Below are 19,543 nucleotides of genomic sequence, written 5' to 3' on the forward strand. Positions count from 1 at the left end.
TTTATCTTGTCCAAGCCAAAATGCGTAGCAACTTCTTCTTGGGATATTGTTTAGCTGTTGGCTTACTAAGGGAGTTATTTCAGAACAAACATCATTTGTTAGCAGAGACTGGGAACAGGAAACACTTGTAAATGTGCCTTTGTGAGCAGCTCCTGTGGGGAATCTAACGTTGAGCATCTCAACAGCTCTTAGCCACACTTGAACTCAGTCCCTCTCCCTCCCTCCCTCCACACAGGAAGTGTGCCTCAAATCAAAAATGCTCTGACTTGTCTTTTAAATCAGCATGAGTCAAATAAATGTATCTGTAACTATGCGACAAACACAGCGCTAAGCGCGCTGGCACTTGCAAAATATTTCTAATTATTATTAAAATTTTTAATAATTTAATTTATTTGTTATTTCTTTTTATTTCTTTTGTGTTTATGGTTTACAGTAGACAAGAATGAACTGTTTTCTGTCCAAAACCCTTTCCTCTGTATTCATATAGTTTTTTAAGAATGGGTTGACGAGGTCAGTTGTGTCAAGAAACCACATAAACCAATCACTGATAATAAATAACAACGTTTGTGTCTGAATGGTAATGTAAAATGTGTTTTCTTCCGGATCGACGATAATACGTTTGCGTCCTCAGACACAGTATGAATCAGACATTGAGGCTGACTAACAGAATTTTCCAGTGAGGTTGGTGAAACACTAGTTACACATGGACTTTCCTGAGCAGGTACAACACAACACACCCTGCGGGGAGCCTTTAAAGATTGTCTGTGACCAAGTGTGTAGAGCTCATCATTCATTCCAGGTAGCAAAAAGCGTAGCCTGAGGGGCTGGCAAACAAATACTGTGTTTCTCCACACGCATATTTAGGGTGTGTCCATCGGATTGACATCGGAATGCACGTAACCGACAAGCCATGGCTGTGCCGGTTTGCTGAATCGTTTGCTGTTATTTATGTGCTCATAGCCATGTTAGGGAAAAGTAAAGAACAAACAACTTGTAAAAAAAAATGTCTTTTCATTTCTTTATTATGTACTCCTGGATTAAGTGAACGGCTGTGTGCCCGTTCGTTTCAACACCTTTATTTGAAGAGCAGATGGTGTGTGTTTTCCAAATCAACCAGGCCCGGCTGGACTCTAACTATACAACTTAACATGAACTTTGGACTCTTTTGTGTTTGTACGGCGGTGTCACTTTTCAGCTGATAGCAGATGGAAGATTAAAACAGATCCCACTGAGGCTTCCGCTGTGATCTAGCTGATCTTTCTGTTAGACTAAAGCTTCTAAATGTCTTTTTATTCCGCCAATTTAATACCTTAGTTGTTGTTGAGGAACTTTAATTTCTTGGTAGAGCTGTATAAATAGTGTGGACGGTGGAATATTTGATCTCTAAAATAGCTTTAATTAGCACTTGTGGCTAACAGTTTTTAAAGATAAAGCTTTCAATCTTTGAATATTATTATTATATTTTTCAATAACTTTGGATAATAATAATAATAATAATAATTACAAAATAACGTCATCTGTATTTCATCTTGTAGTGTGTCACGAAGGTTTACTACTTCACATTTGTTTATAGATTGCGTCCATCTAGAGACTCGTGTAAATAAAACAAAAGTCTCTTAAAACATGTTCAGGTGTGTATGTTTGCTTTCTTAATCTTGCGTTATTATTGCTATAGTTGTTGTTGGTATTAAGATCCAATCCATCATTTAATATTATCATTTAATTATGATCATTTTCATTTTAGTTATTAGTCTATTAGTATTTTTATTTTTTTCAATTATCTTATGGCTGAGACAAATATTATTAACTTTTAATAGGCGTTATAATATCATTATAATAATAATAATTCATATTTCCATCATCATTTTATAATTATTATTACCAGCAGCACTATATTTACAAAAGCTATCGTTGAAAAATAAGAGTTGTGTGAGCTAAAGCCATAGTCCTGCCGAAGTCCTTTTTTTTTAAATATGGTGCAGCTGAATTTTGAATAACACCACTGATCACTGAGCCAACATAATCTGTGCTGAACTATTCCTGGACAACAGCAACACTGAAACCTTTAGAGCTCACCCTTTAAAAGGTGTTTATATAAATATGTCATTGTCTACACAACTACACACTACATCTAAAAACTCCTGGATTACGGACTATCTTACTGATCGACCACAGTATGTCAGGCTGAAGGACATCAAGTCTGACACTATGGTGTGCAGTACAGGAGCACCTCAGGGGACAGTACTGGCCCCTCTCCTCTTCACCATCTACACTTCAGACTTCTGCTACAACTCAGAGCTGAGTCTCGTCCAGAAGTATGCTGACGACACTGCCATTGTTGGATGCATCAGGGACAACAGCGAAGACGAGTACAGGAGTCTGATACGTGACTTTGTGGACTGGAGTGAGAGGAACCACTTGCAGCTGAACACCTCAAAAACCAAGGAGCTGGTCTTGGATTTCGGGAGGTCCAGGACAAAGCCACGTCCAGTGTCCATCAGAGGCGACGAGGTGGAGATAGTGGACAACTATAAGTACCTCGGTGTGTGGATGGACAGTAAACTGGACTGGTCCTGCAACACAGACCATGTGTATAAGAAGGTTCAGAGTAGACTGTACTTTCTGAGGAGGCTTCGATCATTTAACATCTGCAAGAAGCTCCTCTGCATGTTCTACCAGTCTGTGGTGGCCAGTGTCCTGTTCTATGCTGTGGTGTGTTGGGGTGGAAATGTGTCCAAGAGGAGTGTCAACAGGTTGGACAGGTTGATCAGGAGGGCTGGTTCTGTGGTTGGAATGAAGCTGGACTCACTGGTGACAGTTGCTGAGAGGATATCATTGAACAAACTACTGTCCATCATGGATGATGACAGTCATCCTCTGAACACTGTCATCAGTGAGCAGAGAAGCAGAATGAGTGCACGAATGCTCCTACCCAGGTGCAAAACAAATAGACTCAGGGACTCATTCATCCCTCGGTCTATTAAATTGTACAATTCTGAGTTCGGGGGCAGGAGTGGAGTGAGAGTATCTGGATGTTCTGTTCCATGTTAGTCTTTGTATCTTTGTCTTTGTTGTTTTTCTTTCCTTGACCTATGTTCTTTGTCTTTGTCTTTAGACTTAGATTGTGTCATCTTGTTCTTCCTCTTTATGTTCTTCTTATTTTATTTTTTATGTATTATTTTTTATTGTTTATGAAAAATTGCTGGCTATTGTAAAAAAACAATTTCCCAAAGGAGACCTCCTGAGGGATCAATAAAGTTTTACCTTACCTTACCTTACCTTAAAAACGGCCATGCCCATCTGACCCTGATAATTACATCATCATTGAAACCTCGTCTTCTCACTGGAACAGATGAAGACGTTCAAAAATCAAGTGAAGGTTGCATCCTGTTTAAGAGAAGAACCAGTGAGAAGCAGGGGAGGCAGGTGAGGCCGAGCCTCAACTCTCAATCCATCACAAACTGTGTTGATACATGTAAATGACGCGCCTTTGACTCAAGAGTTTGACTCACTCTTGAATCAAACTTAAAGCGAGTTCTCGCTAAATTTACGGTAAATTCCCCAAACGCCATTTAATAGGAGGAAATAAACGCTCGGCTTTCAAATTAAGAGCATTGAAACAGCTGTGTCTTCCTTGTAATCTTTTACTATCACGGTCTGTACTCTATACTGTTTTAATCAACGTTTTCTAATCCTATTTTAAACTTTTTCTATATCTATTAATTATTTAAAACAAATGTAGTTTTTCAGCCAATTAAAGGGTCTCAGATCATTAAATATGGGATATTAAAGATTTTAAATACTTATAAATATAGGTGAAATATAATTAAATTGATAATGAAAAACTAGATCTAGAGGATGTAGACTAATATCTCACAACAATTCAATATAGACTTGTTGAGAAATTATTAATTAAATCATATATTTTTTAAACTTCATATGTGTGTGAATAATGCTGATGAGATATGAAATCACCAGAAGCCAATTGAATAAGTTTCCCTTTTGGGTTCATATACTTGTAAATCTCACACTAAAGGAGTCAGTGCCTCCCCAACCATGAACCTCACTTAACTGGTGAGTGGTAATGTCTTCAGCTGACAGCAGGGTAATTAAATGGCAGAATTGTTTTTCTTATGTTTTGATAAATGTATAGTCAGCCAAAAACATGACATATATCTATATATCCTATCCAACTCACTTTTCCAGGTGCTCTATAGAGTAAACACTTCTCCAGTATGAAGTGCTTTAGCTGTTGTACATTGTTTGGCGTCTACTCAAAGTACACCTCTTTAGATGACTTGAAAAAAGCCCTAGCAATGGGATTTCAGTTGATCTTTCAGTGAATACCATTGCCATGAATGCTTAAAGATAGATAAGAAAAGATAGCTGCTTTCTTCCACAGCTAATCCTACAATCTCTTTTCTTTACTTTCACCTCCTAACTGTACTTAGGCTCATCTTTGTGGTTCTACCACTGCTCTGTGCAGGATAAACTTTACTATAGGAAAGTTGGTGTTATTGGTATGACTCCATGGGGAACAGGAGGGGGCTCAGCGCCATTAGGAGCGGGAAATGTTGTAGATCCTAACAGTTCGTGTTCCACTGTGTGTGTGTCTGTGTCGACAAGCATGTTCATTCCTGTAAGGTGTCGGCAGACGGCCAAGAGTTCCAAGTGGTTCGCATACATCTGAATGCCGCAACCAAGCAACCAGTCGTTTGGCGTCACACTGTTAGTATAAGCATGTGGCCCGGTGACTTCCATGGTTCATCAGTCAAAACCTTCTCAACACATAGCAGGGGGCTCTGTGTAATGTAGTTACTCAACACACACAGTAGCGAGGGGAGAAAAGGTTATGGATCTACTCCATCTGTAGGACAATGCTGAGAGAGTTTGCCTGCTTTGACACGTGCACGCTACATTTCCATCGAGTCAGGGACTTGCCTGTACACTTCGCTGTCTGCTCAAACTAAATCCATCTTGAAGTTGCTCTTTGAAACACTTCAATAAAAAAAATATTTGAGCCTTTTGAATGAGTTAAAGGTCCATGTTTGTTATTTGCTTGTGTAAAAAAAGAATGTTCTAACGATGCAAGATAGTTTATTAAAAGCTTAGCCTAAAACAAACTGAAGATAGATACAGGTGTTCAGTGAGATGGTCTCCTTGGAAACAGAACAATGTTCAACAACAAATAAGTCATCTATGTTGTAAAAATGTGTTTTCTCCATTTATTCAAACCAACATAAAATATCTTGGGCAGTTGCATTAGCTTCAAAACTGATCCAACAATTACGTATTTATTTTTGATAATTTGCAGTAATCACACCTTCCTCACAAATTTATAAAATCTTTCCACTAGATGATGTTATCTTCATTATTTTCCTTTGTTTTGAACAACTCTTTTAATGAAACATCACGTCCTTTTTAAACTGATAGCACCACCTACTGACGTTTAAACAACATGACACTGTTTCATGAAACGTCATCAACCAATCACTACAGTATATGAACACATCTGAACACTATCATCAGTGAGCGGAGAAGCAGACGGAGCATGAATGCTACTCCCATGATGCAACACTAATAGACTCAGGGACTTATTCATTCCTCGTGCTATTAGATTGTACAATTCTGAGTTTGGGGGCAGGAGTGGAGTGAAAGGAGATGATTCTACTCCATGTTAATCTTTGAATCATTTTCTTTGTGTCTTTTTTTTTTAATCTATGTTCTTTATACTTATATCTATCGCCTGTGTTGTTGTGTGCTGGAAAACAATTTCCCAAAAGAGACCTCCAGAGGGATAAACAAAGTGTATCCATCTATCTCTCTATCCATCTTTATTTTTAATTACTACGGAAAATGTTTCCTTTTACATGTTTCTTATGAATAATTCATGATTCAATAACTCACGTTGCTGAAAGATCCGACGTTTTGCGATGATCTTCATTACTTAACGTTATCTAGGCGACCTGCCCTGATAGTCTGTGAGTCTCATATGACTACAAAACTGTTTTACAGCAGTGTTTTCTTATGAATTACTGAGAAACAATTCTGGCTTACAAGGGAGATAAAAACAAGAAATTGACACAACAACTCTCACTCCATCCTTTACCATTCACAGGCATCAAATTGGAATCTTGGTTCTACAAGGTTTCTTTAAACCTGTTAATCCATGTTACTTACTTACTTACTTACGAGTGGCTTCCTGTTATTGCAGTTACACTCTTTTGCCACTGGTGGGCGCCAGAAAAACCCAAAACGTTTTCAGTCTCAAGTATGTGTGCTTTAACTCTATGCTGAGAAAATATTAGGAATCAAAATGAAAGTCAGAACTATTAAAGAAAATGTAGAAGTCGAACTTTCCCTATTTTTACATTTTTTTTGTACTATTAACACAATAAAACAGAGGCAGAATAGAAGTTTTCTGTCATACTTATTTATTTTTACATCAAACACAGATCATACATTGCAGTTTTCCATTGACAACTATATACAAACATTTTTATTCATGCATGCACGCACGTGTCTTATTGCAAAGTGTGTTTCATGTCCCCCGCCATTACAGACACCCCCCCACTCACGGGCACTACGATGGAGTTCCCATCATGCAACAGATTCCAAGACAGTGCTGGGTAAGTCATTGTCCTTGATGAAACTTTTTTTCTTCTGCCGCTCTAAAGAGTAGCATTTGTTACATTGTCATCTGCCGTCTCCGTGGCGACCCCCGTCCCATTGACGGTTGACTGCGGGGTGACTTTGGCCAGGCGGTGCTCATTGTTGTGCGTGCACAGCTGACAGGAGGAGCAAATCAGATTGCAGCACGTCGAGAACCGGCAGACGCTGACGCGCCAAAGAAACCAGCCCGGTGACCAGCAGCACCAGTAGAGCACCAGACCGGCTGCTGCAACACCGAGGAGGATGTAGAGAACCAGCAGGGACCAGGATGCTTGCGAGTCTAGAACAAAGACAGATAGTTTATTGACTAAATATTAAAATTAAATAAATGTTATGTAAACTTAGCTTAGCATTGTATGCAGGATAATTGTAGTTTTTTTATATAAGTAAGTAAGTAAGTAATTTTTATTTATATAGTGCTTTTCCAGACCAGGGTCACAAAGCGCTTAAACAATCAAAACAATATTCAATAAAGTATATACTTTAAAGGTCAAGAACAACACAGGACTTCCAGAAAATCAAGGAAAAGCCTGAACAAATAAAAAGGTCTTAAGATGTTTCTTGAAGGAGTCAGTAGATCCATCAAACACAGAGAGAGGAAGATCGTTCCAAAGCTTAAATTTAGTTATATACACAATTATTTACACACAGAAATCGCACAACGCAGACACATTGAAACATTAGACACATAGTGAGGTCACTTTCTTGCCATTCAAAGCCATCAATGTATGACGACCACGCTAATGAACTAAATGGACACTAATAGATCACCTTATACATTAACACAGATGCTATCAAATAAGACGTCTGCGGTTTACTCCTGAACCACTGTGCTAACCTTATTTCCACTCGGCTTCCAGGGCATGAGGAGTAAGAAATTGAAGTAGAACTGATCAAGTTTACTAAAAAAAATCAGTTGGGTTGAACATTTTATACAGTGATCTTTCCAGTTAGGGAGAGAGGTAGATTTTATTTTCATTACCAAGAATTTGGGTACTTCAATGTTTGACTTTAAACTCTCAGTATTCTTAGTCATAATCCTTTGGTTAAAAAAAGTCCCAATAGGAATTTATTTATTTAATCTTAAACATTTGGGCTATAAATGGTTGTAGTTGTCTCTCAGAGGTGATGTGTTTGTGTTCACTCACGCTCTCATTATTTATAAATGACGCCTTTATCGGAGCAGTGTCGTTGATATAATGGTTGTGGAAAAGATAACAACCTTTAACACAGATCTTTGTATAATTTCAAGCATTTTTTATGTATTTTGAACTAGGAGAAAGTATTCGACCATGATTTAAGTGTTATCCTGTGTGAACCATTTTCTACCTGGTATGGTCTACTTTGTACTGTTGTAAAACATCTCAGGTGAAGATTGTCTTCAGTTTGGCGATCTCAGGATTTTATCAACACTTTCTGCAGAAGTATTGTAGATCTCATTACTTCACTTCATCTAACGCCATTAAAGGAAAATCATGAAGATACCGCCATCTAGTGGACTCTGAAAATAATGACACTGCTTCATGAAACTTCATCAGACCATCACTACTGTTTACCATTAAAGGATATTAATCCTTCGTTTAGGTGCTTCTGGACAGTAGTTGGATTACAATGTAGTCATCAGGAATTTAATTAAGATGTAGTACCTAGTTATGGCACTAAAACCAGAATGGATCACCATTAGTCACATGCCGCCCACAGCGGGGAGTAGTTCAAAAGCAAAAAACCTTAATTTGTTAAACAGTGATTCATCAAGTCTGCTTCGCCCCACAGTGGAGTCTGTGTTTAGCACCTCTGAGGCACGTGAAGGTCATGGTTACTCATGTCTCTAATCGAATATAAGGATCTCTTCCCGAAAAACACCAGTAATGGTTACTCACCGCTCTTTGAATGCTCACTCGGAGCACTTGCTGGGACTGTGACGTGAGCGCTTGTGGATGTTTGCTCCACATACTCAGTCGGAGAAGGAGTATCTATCAGGGGTTCAGGGAGTAGAAACGGACCTGTTGAAAAGAAAACAAATAGAATTGTCAAACACAAACACAACATTAAACCACAAAACAGCGCTCAAAGAAAAGTTAAGTTTTCAACTTGTACAGCTGTTTATATGTTTAATTTGAATTCATTTATTGTTAACTAGTTTGTCTACAGGAGAGATTGGTCAATGAAAAAATGAACGTACACTGTCTCTAAAAGTAAACAGTGTATAAATATATATAGTAAACTTACCTTTGCACCCTGAGGTGAGATTTTCCTCCAGGTCGCTCCCGTCACCACAGTTGTCAATGCCTTTATCGTCACACACCAGACTGACTGGGATGCATTTACCATTACTGCACGTGAAGTACGGCTCGCTGCTGCACTCTGAATGGGATATAATGGCAGAATGTGACTGAAAATACATCATATTTAAGTAATTTCAATGTTGTTGGCAATAAACATTCAAACAATTTCCCGAAGGAGACCTCCTGAGGGATCAATAAAGTTTTACCTTACCTTAATATAGCAAGGTACAAGATGTATGCATTGCTCAAGGAAAAAGGTACACTTAAACATGCATGTCTCCTTAAAATTGTAGAGGAAAATTTGAGGCTATCTAACTTTTTAAAAAGATTCCAAACAAGATTATCCATGTCAATTCTAATTAATCCAGGATATGTTTGTCCTGAAGTTCCAAAAGAGACGTAGATCCCAAAGAGGCTTCTTCATTTTCAAATAATGGTGATAGGAGCAGGTACATATCTTACTAGGGAATAAACAACTGGGAGGAGTTGGGACTTATGTGTGGGTTCTAGACACCCATCAGCATGTTTCCCATCTTGTCATTAGTATTCTGAAAGGGTTGTAATCTCATACAGTCAAGTGAGGTGTTGTGATCACATGATCCAAGGCGTGAACCCATATTTCCTCTCTAGCACCTGTACATTGCTATCCTCATGAGAGTTGTTTGTCCTTGAAGGTGGATGAACAGCCGAGTCCTGACTGGAGGAGGTGTCCCTCCTAGTTGGAACTACACGTTTGTGAAGATGTTGTTTAGTTTCGCAGATATACAGGTTTGGTACATTCCTCTCTAAACCGGACAGCAAACACCACATCACACCTGTGGTTGAGGTTTATGATAACACACAGTTTGTCTTGCAGAAGAATCAAAAAGTATGTTGACTTTGACATCTTCACTATGGAACTTGATGTTGTTGTCCAACATGTTATTGCTTTATGTACAAGGATTGGACCAAAGGTTTCATCCACGTATGGGAGAAACAGGGGAAAGAATGACAAATCCATTGTTGTGCAAAGTGCGGCAGGGTGAGGTTGGTTTGGGCATTCTGTAATATGCTGTAGGAACACAAGTAAAATGTGATGGTAGAAGGACCAAGGTTTCTTCTGAACCCTGCACAATATCCATGAGTCCCTGACGTGGTTGGTGGAGTTTCCAACTAGAGGAACTTAGATGGTAGTGAAATATTTAGCCACACTCTATGTAATCTCAGGGGAGCACCCTCCTATTTGATGTATTTTGTGTAATCCATAAATGCACGACTGCTACACCTGGGTATTGTCTGTGGTGATTGGTAAATACTAAGCTTCTTCCAGCTGTTAAACTAGGTTGATTACCTTCTCCTTGTAGAAGTTGGAGTCACTGAGGAGACTTTTTATTGTTTGATGTTAATCCTTAGTGTTGAGTAACACACTGCACCTCCTGTTGTCTGCAATGCAAGATTGTGATCTTTTCACCCTTTGGCATTATTACTAAACTCTTGGACTGTTACAACATAAATAAACCAGAAACACCACAGTTTACCACACAGAGCAAACACAGAGTTCAGAAGACTTTCATGACTTCACACTGCTGGCGAGGACATACAGTTACCTGTCAAGAACTGTGCACTAGTGAGGGTCCACTAGATGGTAGTATGTGCATTATTTCCCCTTTATTTGAAACATCACATCACATTTAAACTGATGGCGCCACCTACTGACTTCTAAACAACACTGTTTCATGAAGCTTCATCAGCCCATCATTACTGTGCGCTGCTTCAATCACAACTAGAAAAAGAGTGAGCTGGTTATTTATCCTTTTCTGGTAAGGATATGAATATCAGATGATACTTGCATCAAAGGTGTTAAGAATCTGTGATGTTCACGCTTGACTTCAGCTCCGCTGCATAACTTCACAACTTTAGAAGTAATAAAAACGATGTAAATTGGTTTTTACTTCATTTAAGTTCATATTTATTTCTATAAATCTGAGAAAAAAAACCAACCAATGATTATTATTATTTGAGGAGAAATTGCTGTTTTATCTTTCATTGCTCTCTTTATTTCTCTTTACAGATTTCTTACAGAGAATGTCCTACATTTGTTAATAGCATATAATTATACAACAGTCCTCAAAGATGTATAAAAACAGTAAGGAACCCTTACAGATTTGTCGCAGCACTTAGAGCTTACACTTAGAGGTAAATATATACTACTGTATATATTTTCATTTGTGATTGAGTGTCATTGCTCACAACATCCTTAACAATCTAGCAGGCGTTGGTATTGACTAACAGTGACTGTACTGGCACAGTATCAATACAGGTGATAGGTGACTATACCGATTCACAAGGCCTCATTAACCCATCACTAACTACCACTACAACGGATGACGCACTCTTGGCAGACCCCTACCAGCTTCTATTGTCGTTTTGACAAGCAGTATAATAATAACAAATACTTCCAACCCCCTGCCATTGCATTAGAGCATACGACGTCGTCTGCCCTACCACCTAGTTCATCCTAGCAGGACCACAAGCAAAAAAACTCTCACCGGACTCTCCCAGATACCATACGCTTCCCCAAACTGTCAACATCAAAGTGAGGATGGGTGCAGAACATTCCAAAAGAGTTGGGGTCAAAAAGGCACTAGAAGGTTACTCTGTTTCTCACTCTACCTCAAGCACTCAACTGGTCAGCTGTCTTGGGTTCATGGACATCTTTAACATCTCACTGACATGTACCAGCAAGCTCCATGTCGTCAACAATCATCCCACTGGCCAAAAAACATAAGACCAGCTCGGCTTAAAATGTTTGTGATCTTTTTTGGTAGCCTTGGTCCCTTTAAAACTGTGTTGGCTATGTTGTGAATCTACCTGACTTGCACAAAAAGGAGATGTCCAATACCTCCACCCTCAAATGAAACATAACTAGTGGAAGGTCTTTAGCAGGTGGACACCGCCCCCCTCTTAGAGAATTAATGAATGGACTATGATGAACAGAAGTCAACCGTAGTGCTCTCCACACGCACGATTTTGCTGTACAATGTGCAATAAACCCTTCCGAGTGGAGGTGGAGAGAATTGTTGGGTTGATGCCACCACTTACTATGCTCAAGCCACCTTAAAAGGATTCCACCTGAACCTTCTATGAGAGTGGAGTGAACAAGGAACCTAGTGTAGTCAGGTGTACAAGAAACACTGAGATTTGGGCCTACTAAGGTATACAGAGGCCCCTAGTGGTGAAGACTCCATCCACTGAGTATAAGGCGTAATGTTCAGTGGAGTAGATCTAGTTGAGAAAAATAAATACCTCCTCTTGGATAGACAGCATGCTTTTGTTGAGTACCATCGACCAACACCTCCTAGACAGCAAGGAAGCAGACACTATCTAAAGAGAAAGGCTGTATGTCTATATTGATTAATTCTTGGCTTAAGAGAGAGTTAAATGTTGGTCCTTTAACACCCTAAATAGTCAAAGATAACTAGTAGAAGTAATAACAGGGTAATACTGTCTTCTACAGTTGAAAAAGGCTTTTACAACAGAGAGGCCCATTTAGCAAGTTGAGCTTAACTGTCTCTGATCACTAAAAGCTGCAAAGATGCATTATTATGTCACTTCCTTTAGTTTTATCTTTAACCATTTATATTTGGCTCCTGCCTGGAACCAATTTACAAGCAACAGCTTCCTGGTTGCAGTCTGTTGTGTCAGATCATCCCACCTTCTGCATGGTAAAGTTGACATATCCAGCATTATTTATTTTCTCTTTCATAGGTTGCCTGGATTGGTTGAGCTTTAATTCATAAGTGCATTTGTGATATTATCAATTTTCCTTTGTGTGTTTTTGTCCAGGTTCTGTGACACAAAACACATCTGTTTTGCTTCTTGATTTAGTAGGTAATTAGGAAATTGTGTACAGGATTAAATAAAGTTAACGCTTAATTATATAGTTAGATAAAATAAAACGTGTCCAAGAGCCACAACGTTGAATTTAATTGACCCATATATACACCATAATTGCAGACACTTCTACTATTGTTTAGGCTTACAATGCAATATATACATCTTTACAACATTTTAAAATGCTAATGACATAAAATATGATATATAATTATATATATAGAATAGAATATGGAAATATATGACTGGCATTATAGCCATAAGACTTTTAGCCAATGTTTAAAAGTTGGTTTAGAAGTAGCCAAATCTTATCATTGCTCTAAACTTGCTGTTAGCTGTTATTGCTAGCCAGGAAAAACTGCCAAATAAATACCCCCAGAACACTGTGGTGCAATGTTAATGACTTTCACTGAAATATTTGATCAAACTGAACTGAACTCCTGAATGAAGTCCACACACAAACACAGACCGCCTCACTACTCTCATCCTTAAAGTGACATTCACCTTTCACAAGCCTGCCATCAAAACTAGATAATGGAATATATTTCGATTATTATAGGCAATATTGAGGCACCTCCCCCCCAAACAGTTACCAGTTATTATTGTTATAACTGAGGGTTAACTACTGATTTTACAATGATACACTGATCTGAGGATGTCTCAAGTTTATGGTTGGTTCTGTTCTTGAGTATTTCATTATCTTTCTCTGTTGTTACTTTAAGTCTCTGTTTGATTGCTTTTCAAAATGTTGCTCTTGTCTTTCAGTTTGGACTGACATGCATCAGTCAGTTTTTTTTATTGCTCTTGAACTCTTATTTATTTGATTACATTTCAGAATTTTCACTCCAGTTGTGTTTCTGCTCTACTTCTCTTTTTGTGATATCTCTATCATCTGACATAAAAAGGGCCAATGTTAAGGTTTTGAAAATCATGCATTTGTAATGAAAAGAGCAAGAACACTCTTTAGAAAAGACAGGATCAGGTGAAAGGTAACAGCACAGCCAAAAGTGAACAAAATCAACAGCAACAACAACTTAACAAGCACTATTGTTTCTTCACAGTGTTCCCTTTTAATTTCTAGGTCAATGTCTTCCTACAGAGGCTGATTATTTGTGTAATATATAGTCAATAAAATAAATCCTGTAAATGTATGTCAAATGATTGACATAAACAACCACCAAACTTGTCTAGTCCCCAATTTTGATATTAAAAAATGGTGGCTTCTTCTTTACATCTGTTCCATTAGGTGTTGATGATTCCTTTGCCTCTGTTTTAGGTTCATGTTAATAAGCACAATCATTTTATACATATAACTTCCTTCTTCTTTCTGTGTTATTTGTCCTGAACACTGAAGCCATAGAGCATACCAATTTTAACAAACAAATGTTACAAACACTTTATTATTTTGTGACGTCACAATTTGCAGATGTTTGATAACATAGTTCAGGAAACCACATATTTTTATTGTTTTTTACTTCCTTTCTTAACACATGAAAAGACAGAACGGTCACATCACTTACCTAATCTGAAGGAAGTGAAGTCCCCCACAAAGTCCACTCTGGGCTGAGTCCCCCTAGTCACCAGCCTTAGGGTCAAAAAGTTTCCGGTGGACAGTACAAGCCGGGGCGGGTTCTTCCCACATAGAGGGGGGCCGAGGGGTGGTGAGGTTTTGTCTGGTCCATCAAAGAATTGGACATAAGAGCCTGAATGACAAGGGTCCCTCACATCTTTCCCTGAGATGGAATCCAGTCTTTGCTGAAGAGAGGCAGAGCCACGAAGGGACCCTGGGAAGACCGGCGCTGGACTCAGTGGAGCGACCCGTAATAAACTGTACACCAGGAAGAAGCGGAAGTAGAAGTGTACTTTGTCTATGGGTGAACTAGCCTGCATGGTGAGGTGGCATTCCGTGCCCATGGTCACAAAGTAGTACTTCTTGGACTCCTTGTGTGATTTAACGATCATTCCGTCCCCCTGGATGGTCTGACCACAGATGTCCACCATGTTCACTGAAAAGAAAGATAGTAGATTGTATCAATTGTAAACATATATATCTTTAAATATCATTTATAATCATTCTCCAGCGGGACATGTAGCATATAGGCACTATCTTTACCAAGTAAGACATATGCTGTCTCATTAGGGAGGATCCCAAGATCGTCCCCCATGACTGCGCCCACAGCTGCAATTCTTTTCCACCATCGTCCTCTTTGGACCGAACAAAACTCCAAGACACAAGACTTCTTCTGACAAGGACTTGTCCAAGACTTCGGGCCAAATTCAAAGGTGATCTCATCGGATTAGGTGAAAACTTGAAAATGACTTGTTCAGAAGGGGAAGGAGGATTCCAAAATTGGATTGGATCATGTAATTCAATCCTTTAAATCTTTAATCTGGATGAAACCTTCAGTTGATGTTGTTCAAAAAATGTATGTAGGATGTGGATAACTTTGATTAATAAAAAATGGGTTATCCTGATCCTAACATGGTGTCAGGTTTCAAGGGGGATTTTAGGAAGGAAAATTAGAAACACTTTGGAATAGGTCAATTAATCAAATTGCTTTTGTTTATATTTTGCAATTGAAGTGATGATGTAGATAAAGTAGACAGGCTACCAATTGTGTCTTTCAGTGTAGTGAAGTAAAACAATGTAGTACTAATGAAATAAACTCAAATTTCAATAACAAACAAAAAATTAGAATTTTTGTGTATTAAACTTTTATACGTTTTCAAAATATCCACCCTATATTTGTTCATGTATATTTGTAATTTTTCTGGACGTCAGATGATGGGTCAGGAAATAAATCATAACTAATAAATGTATATTTTTGCCCCAAATTTAAAAAAAAAGAAGATCAATTTGTCTGTTGTTTTTTACATTGCTAGTTGCCCACTTTGTGATATGTTGTTCAATTTAGAGCATTGATAGTACTTAGTTTTTGTCACTTAAAACATTAAAAGTGTCAAGCGCTGCTTGAATTAGAGAGACTTGTTGATTTTCCAACGCCTTAAATTCTCTGACAAAGCATCCCTGATGGTCTAGTGCAGGGGTCGGTAACTCTCTGATGGGGCTCAGTGAGTTTCTTGAAAATAAGTACAATGTAGTCATTTTATTGAAATTGTTCATAGCATTCTTCCAATAATGCATAACAAACTAGCAAACCTCTGTTTCAGTTTAACTTTTGTTTAATAAAAACTGTTACAGTAAGACGTATCATCATCCTCGCTCCCCCCTCCCTCACTCGTCTTAAAGGAACAGCAACACGCACAACAAGTTTATTATCCTTTTACAATGTCCTTTTTTAATGTACTCTTTATTGATGAAATGATAAGTAGCGTAAGAGACCCTGATAGTGAGTAATAATAATAATATTATAATGATTATATTATGATGTATATTAATGTAAATATAACCCTCTAGAGTCAAATTGTGCTTTACGTAAGAAAAGAGAAAAACAACTATGACTAAGTTAAACAACTGCAGTAAATATACAATACAAAACATAATGTTATCATAAATATCAATGCTTAAAGTAATAGTTCACCAAATATTCAAATTTCACATATTTTCTACTCACCCTCATGACAACTAAGGGCTGGTAGTATTGGTGACCCTTGTTAATTTTCTAACACCCAAAAAATAGAGACAACACTTGACTGTCTAGTGGTTAGGCTCCGGCGCTCTCAGCGCAGTCACCCGGGTTTAGTGTTTTTCATCTCTGAAAATATGATTGAATTTAATTTGACTAATGTTTAGTATTCCTCGAATTGGCCAGGCTTTTTGACTTTCTACAACCCTAAATCCGGTGACAAACCATCCCTGATGGTCTTGTGGTTCTGATCCGGCGCTCTCATCGCTGTGGTCAGGAAATGTATTTTTGTCTCTTAAAACATGACTGAATATAATTGGACAAGACTTACGTGGAACTGCCGAGACTTTCTAACAGCAGGGGTGGAAAACAACATTGGGACAATCTCTGATATGCAGTGTCACAAAAAGACTCATTTGTGTAGAAATAAGATCAAAAACAAACATGATAAATAATCGTTTAATTGTAATAGAATAATTATGACGGTGCTTGTCGGCTCATGCATCAACTCATCTCAGGGCTCAACCACCCATTCATGAATGCTGTGTTTAATTCATTTTTTTTTCATTTTTTTTTTATTAAAGTCAGTTCATCGCGTTGATTTGTAAGGACTCGGCCATGTGGGCTGGAGGCTCTCTATGATCCGGCTCCGGGCAGCAAGCCAAATAATGAGGAAATTTACAACCACCTGGAGTTTATTAGCTCTGTTTCTAGGGGAGACAGCTAAATACCCCTCCTCTGACCCCCAAGAATGCCCTTAAACTCTGGAGCCCCTGTCGGTGGGAAAACACTTATCCTTCCGCAGCACAAGTCAACACAAAAACAATGTCTTCTATGTTCATATAGAATATAAATAAAATGACTTTACTTCAGACTTGATATATTTAGTATAGATATAGAATACAGAAAATATATAGGGGTGGAAACGACCAAAACTTATTTCATTAACATCATCAATCTCAGCAGCTCAGTGTTTTTAAAATGTTAGCATATTTTTTTGTAGTGTATTCATTTTCATTTTAATGAACTATTATGGCATTTCTATTTTTTCTGTTTAACCGGAAAGATTAGCAATATTAGCTTAGTTGTTGTCAATTTTGAATTCCACATAACAGAACATTTATATTTTAAATAAGTATCATGTAACATTCAATTATATACATACATGTACCTCTTATGGTACCTCTTTGAGGTCCTCAAATAATTTTTATGCTCACAAGAAAGGGAATAAACTCCTATGTGTATTATGTGACCAACACACAGAAAATAACACATGGAATACCATCAATAAAATGTCGTAGCGGCTATTAAATCATCAAGAAAACAACATGACATTTCTAAGTATCAGCTATTTAAATTAAACTCATGTGGGCTGTTTCCATTTGTTCTCAAAATGTTTGTCCATTCAAATCTACCTTTAGTCGTACCAGATTTTTAAAGGAACAATATAACGTGTTTTTCACGACTGTATATTCTGTTTGATTTAAACCGTTTTCTTCTCATTCAAAAACTGAATTTAGTAAAAGGCTGCAAGCGGCAAATTAGCCACAGGGGCAAGCTGAGGACAAAGAATCAATAAACTTGTGTCCTTCCACGTAATGGTCTAAGCTTTTCCACCCGACAATTGAACAAAAGGCGGTTTCTCTGTCCGGGCCTTACCGGTTTCCATGGTCGAGCCGTGGCCTGTCATGCAGTAGAGCAGCAGGATCAGGCGGAACCAAACATTATTTAGTCCCTGCTTCATCCTCTGGAGTGAGACGTATCCCTGGAAAGTTTTTTTCCACAATCATACTATTCACATGATGCCTCCCTAGTTGTTACCCCAACGGGCTACACCCCCAACCGCTGTTTTCTCATCACCATGACAACCAACAGCCAATTGGTGAGGTGTAAGAGTATGAATGAAATAAACATTTGAGGAAATGTTTCTTCGACAGTTCACCTATAAAAGCAACTAAACATATTATTTTCAATTAGATTAATGTGAGTTCTAAGTGTGCCCATGCATTAGTACCGTACTGCAGGGGTCCCCAACCCTCCCGTTAGGGATCCTGTACCGGTCAAAGAGGCATTTGTTACCGGGGCCGCACATGAAGAAAAAAAAAATTCTGTTCTATTAATTATCACTGTCTTAAAGGTGTTTTGTTAAGGAAAAAATATATTTTCCTGTGACTCTCGACACGTCAAGATGCCTGTTTCAGTCAAGTTTACTCAAATAATATATGTAAACTAGTGGAAATTATTGAATTTTATATGAAGGTCAGTCTGTTAATAATATAATGCCCACATTAAACCGGTAGTGAATTTTTTTCAGATGGTAGGGTGAGCAGATGGCGTCTGTGTTAACAATTTTATTTGAAGATTTAAAGATTTAAAGATTTAACTGTAGGCTTCGACACACAAACCAGACGTAGAGGATCTTTCAGCAATTACCAATGTGTTCTTATAGGTAGGCAACATTCATTTTTGGCAATATTCAATCGTCCAAAATGAAGGGAATAATGCAGATACTGCCATCTAGTGGGATCTTAAAACAATGACACCGCTTCATGAGGCTTCATCAGACCATCACTAGTGTTTCTTTAACAATTCTCCGACTTTTTTCAGGATCAGGATGTTTGACTCTTTTAGCCTTTATACGCTCCAGCTTGAGGTATTATAAGATGGTTTAATGTAAAGGTCAAATGAATACAAACATTTGGATCCAATATAATTACTGATCTCAACCGTCGTCTTGGAGATATTTTTTAATTCATTTCTAGCTGTACTGTTTTTGATCTTGACCTTATCTTGTGCTGCTGATTTAATACACTTGCGAAAGTCACCCGCCAAAGATATCAAAGGGCACATAGACATGAACTTTACATTTTTAATCTAGTGTGTGATTTTCCATTTTATTTTCATAACCGTCTGATAGTGTAGTGCATCGCCCCCTGATTTGTATTAATATCAGAAGAACTCAATGAATTTGTTGACGTCCTCATCAGACCCTTTCTCAGAAACTAGTCCCACAGGGAAGAGGAGGTATCTTGAGAAAATATTTTGTCATTAAAGGTAGAACTTTATTGATCCCTCAGGAGGTCTCCTTTGGGAAATTGTTTTTTTTTTCCAATAGCCACGGCAAAT

At 38.0% G+C, this 19,543-nt stretch overlaps 1 protein-coding gene across 1 annotated transcript; it reads right to left on the bottom strand.

The window, feature by feature from the left end:
• Positions 1-6,671: 6,671 nt before the first annotated feature.
• Positions 6,672-18,161, bottom strand: ldlrad2 (low density lipoprotein receptor class A domain containing 2). The gene is made up of 5 exons (XM_087801094.1): positions 18,077-18,161; positions 14,350-14,836; positions 8,902-9,050; positions 8,553-8,675; positions 6,672-6,952 (listed from the first exon to the last, which is right to left on the bottom strand). The coding sequence occupies exons 1-5, from the start codon at positions 18,159-18,161 to the stop codon at positions 6,672-6,674; spliced, it is 1,125 nt and encodes a 374-aa protein (XP_087657220.1).
• Between the last annotated feature and the right edge of the window lie 1,382 nt (positions 18,162-19,543).

The sequence above is a fragment of the Callionymus lyra genome, chromosome 10 (genome assembly GCF_982586985.1).
Source record: "Callionymus lyra chromosome 10, fCalLyr1.hap1.1, whole genome shotgun sequence".
NCBI classification, from domain to species: Eukaryota; Metazoa; Chordata; class Actinopteri; order Syngnathiformes; family Callionymidae; genus Callionymus; species Callionymus lyra.

Coding starts and splice junctions, on each gene's coding strand:
- ldlrad2 (XM_087801094.1), bottom strand. CDS start 18,161: ATGAAGCAGGGACTAAATAATGTTTGGTTCCGCCTGATCCTGCTGCTC. Junction 9,051..14,349: donor TTCACTTCCTTCAGATTAGG/TAAGTGATGTGA, acceptor ACATTCTGCCAT/TATATCCCATTCAGAGTGCA. Junction 6,953..8,552: donor GAGTGAGCATTCAAAGAGCG/GTGAGTAACCAT, acceptor TCTTTGTTCTAG/ACTCGCAAGCATCCTGGTCC.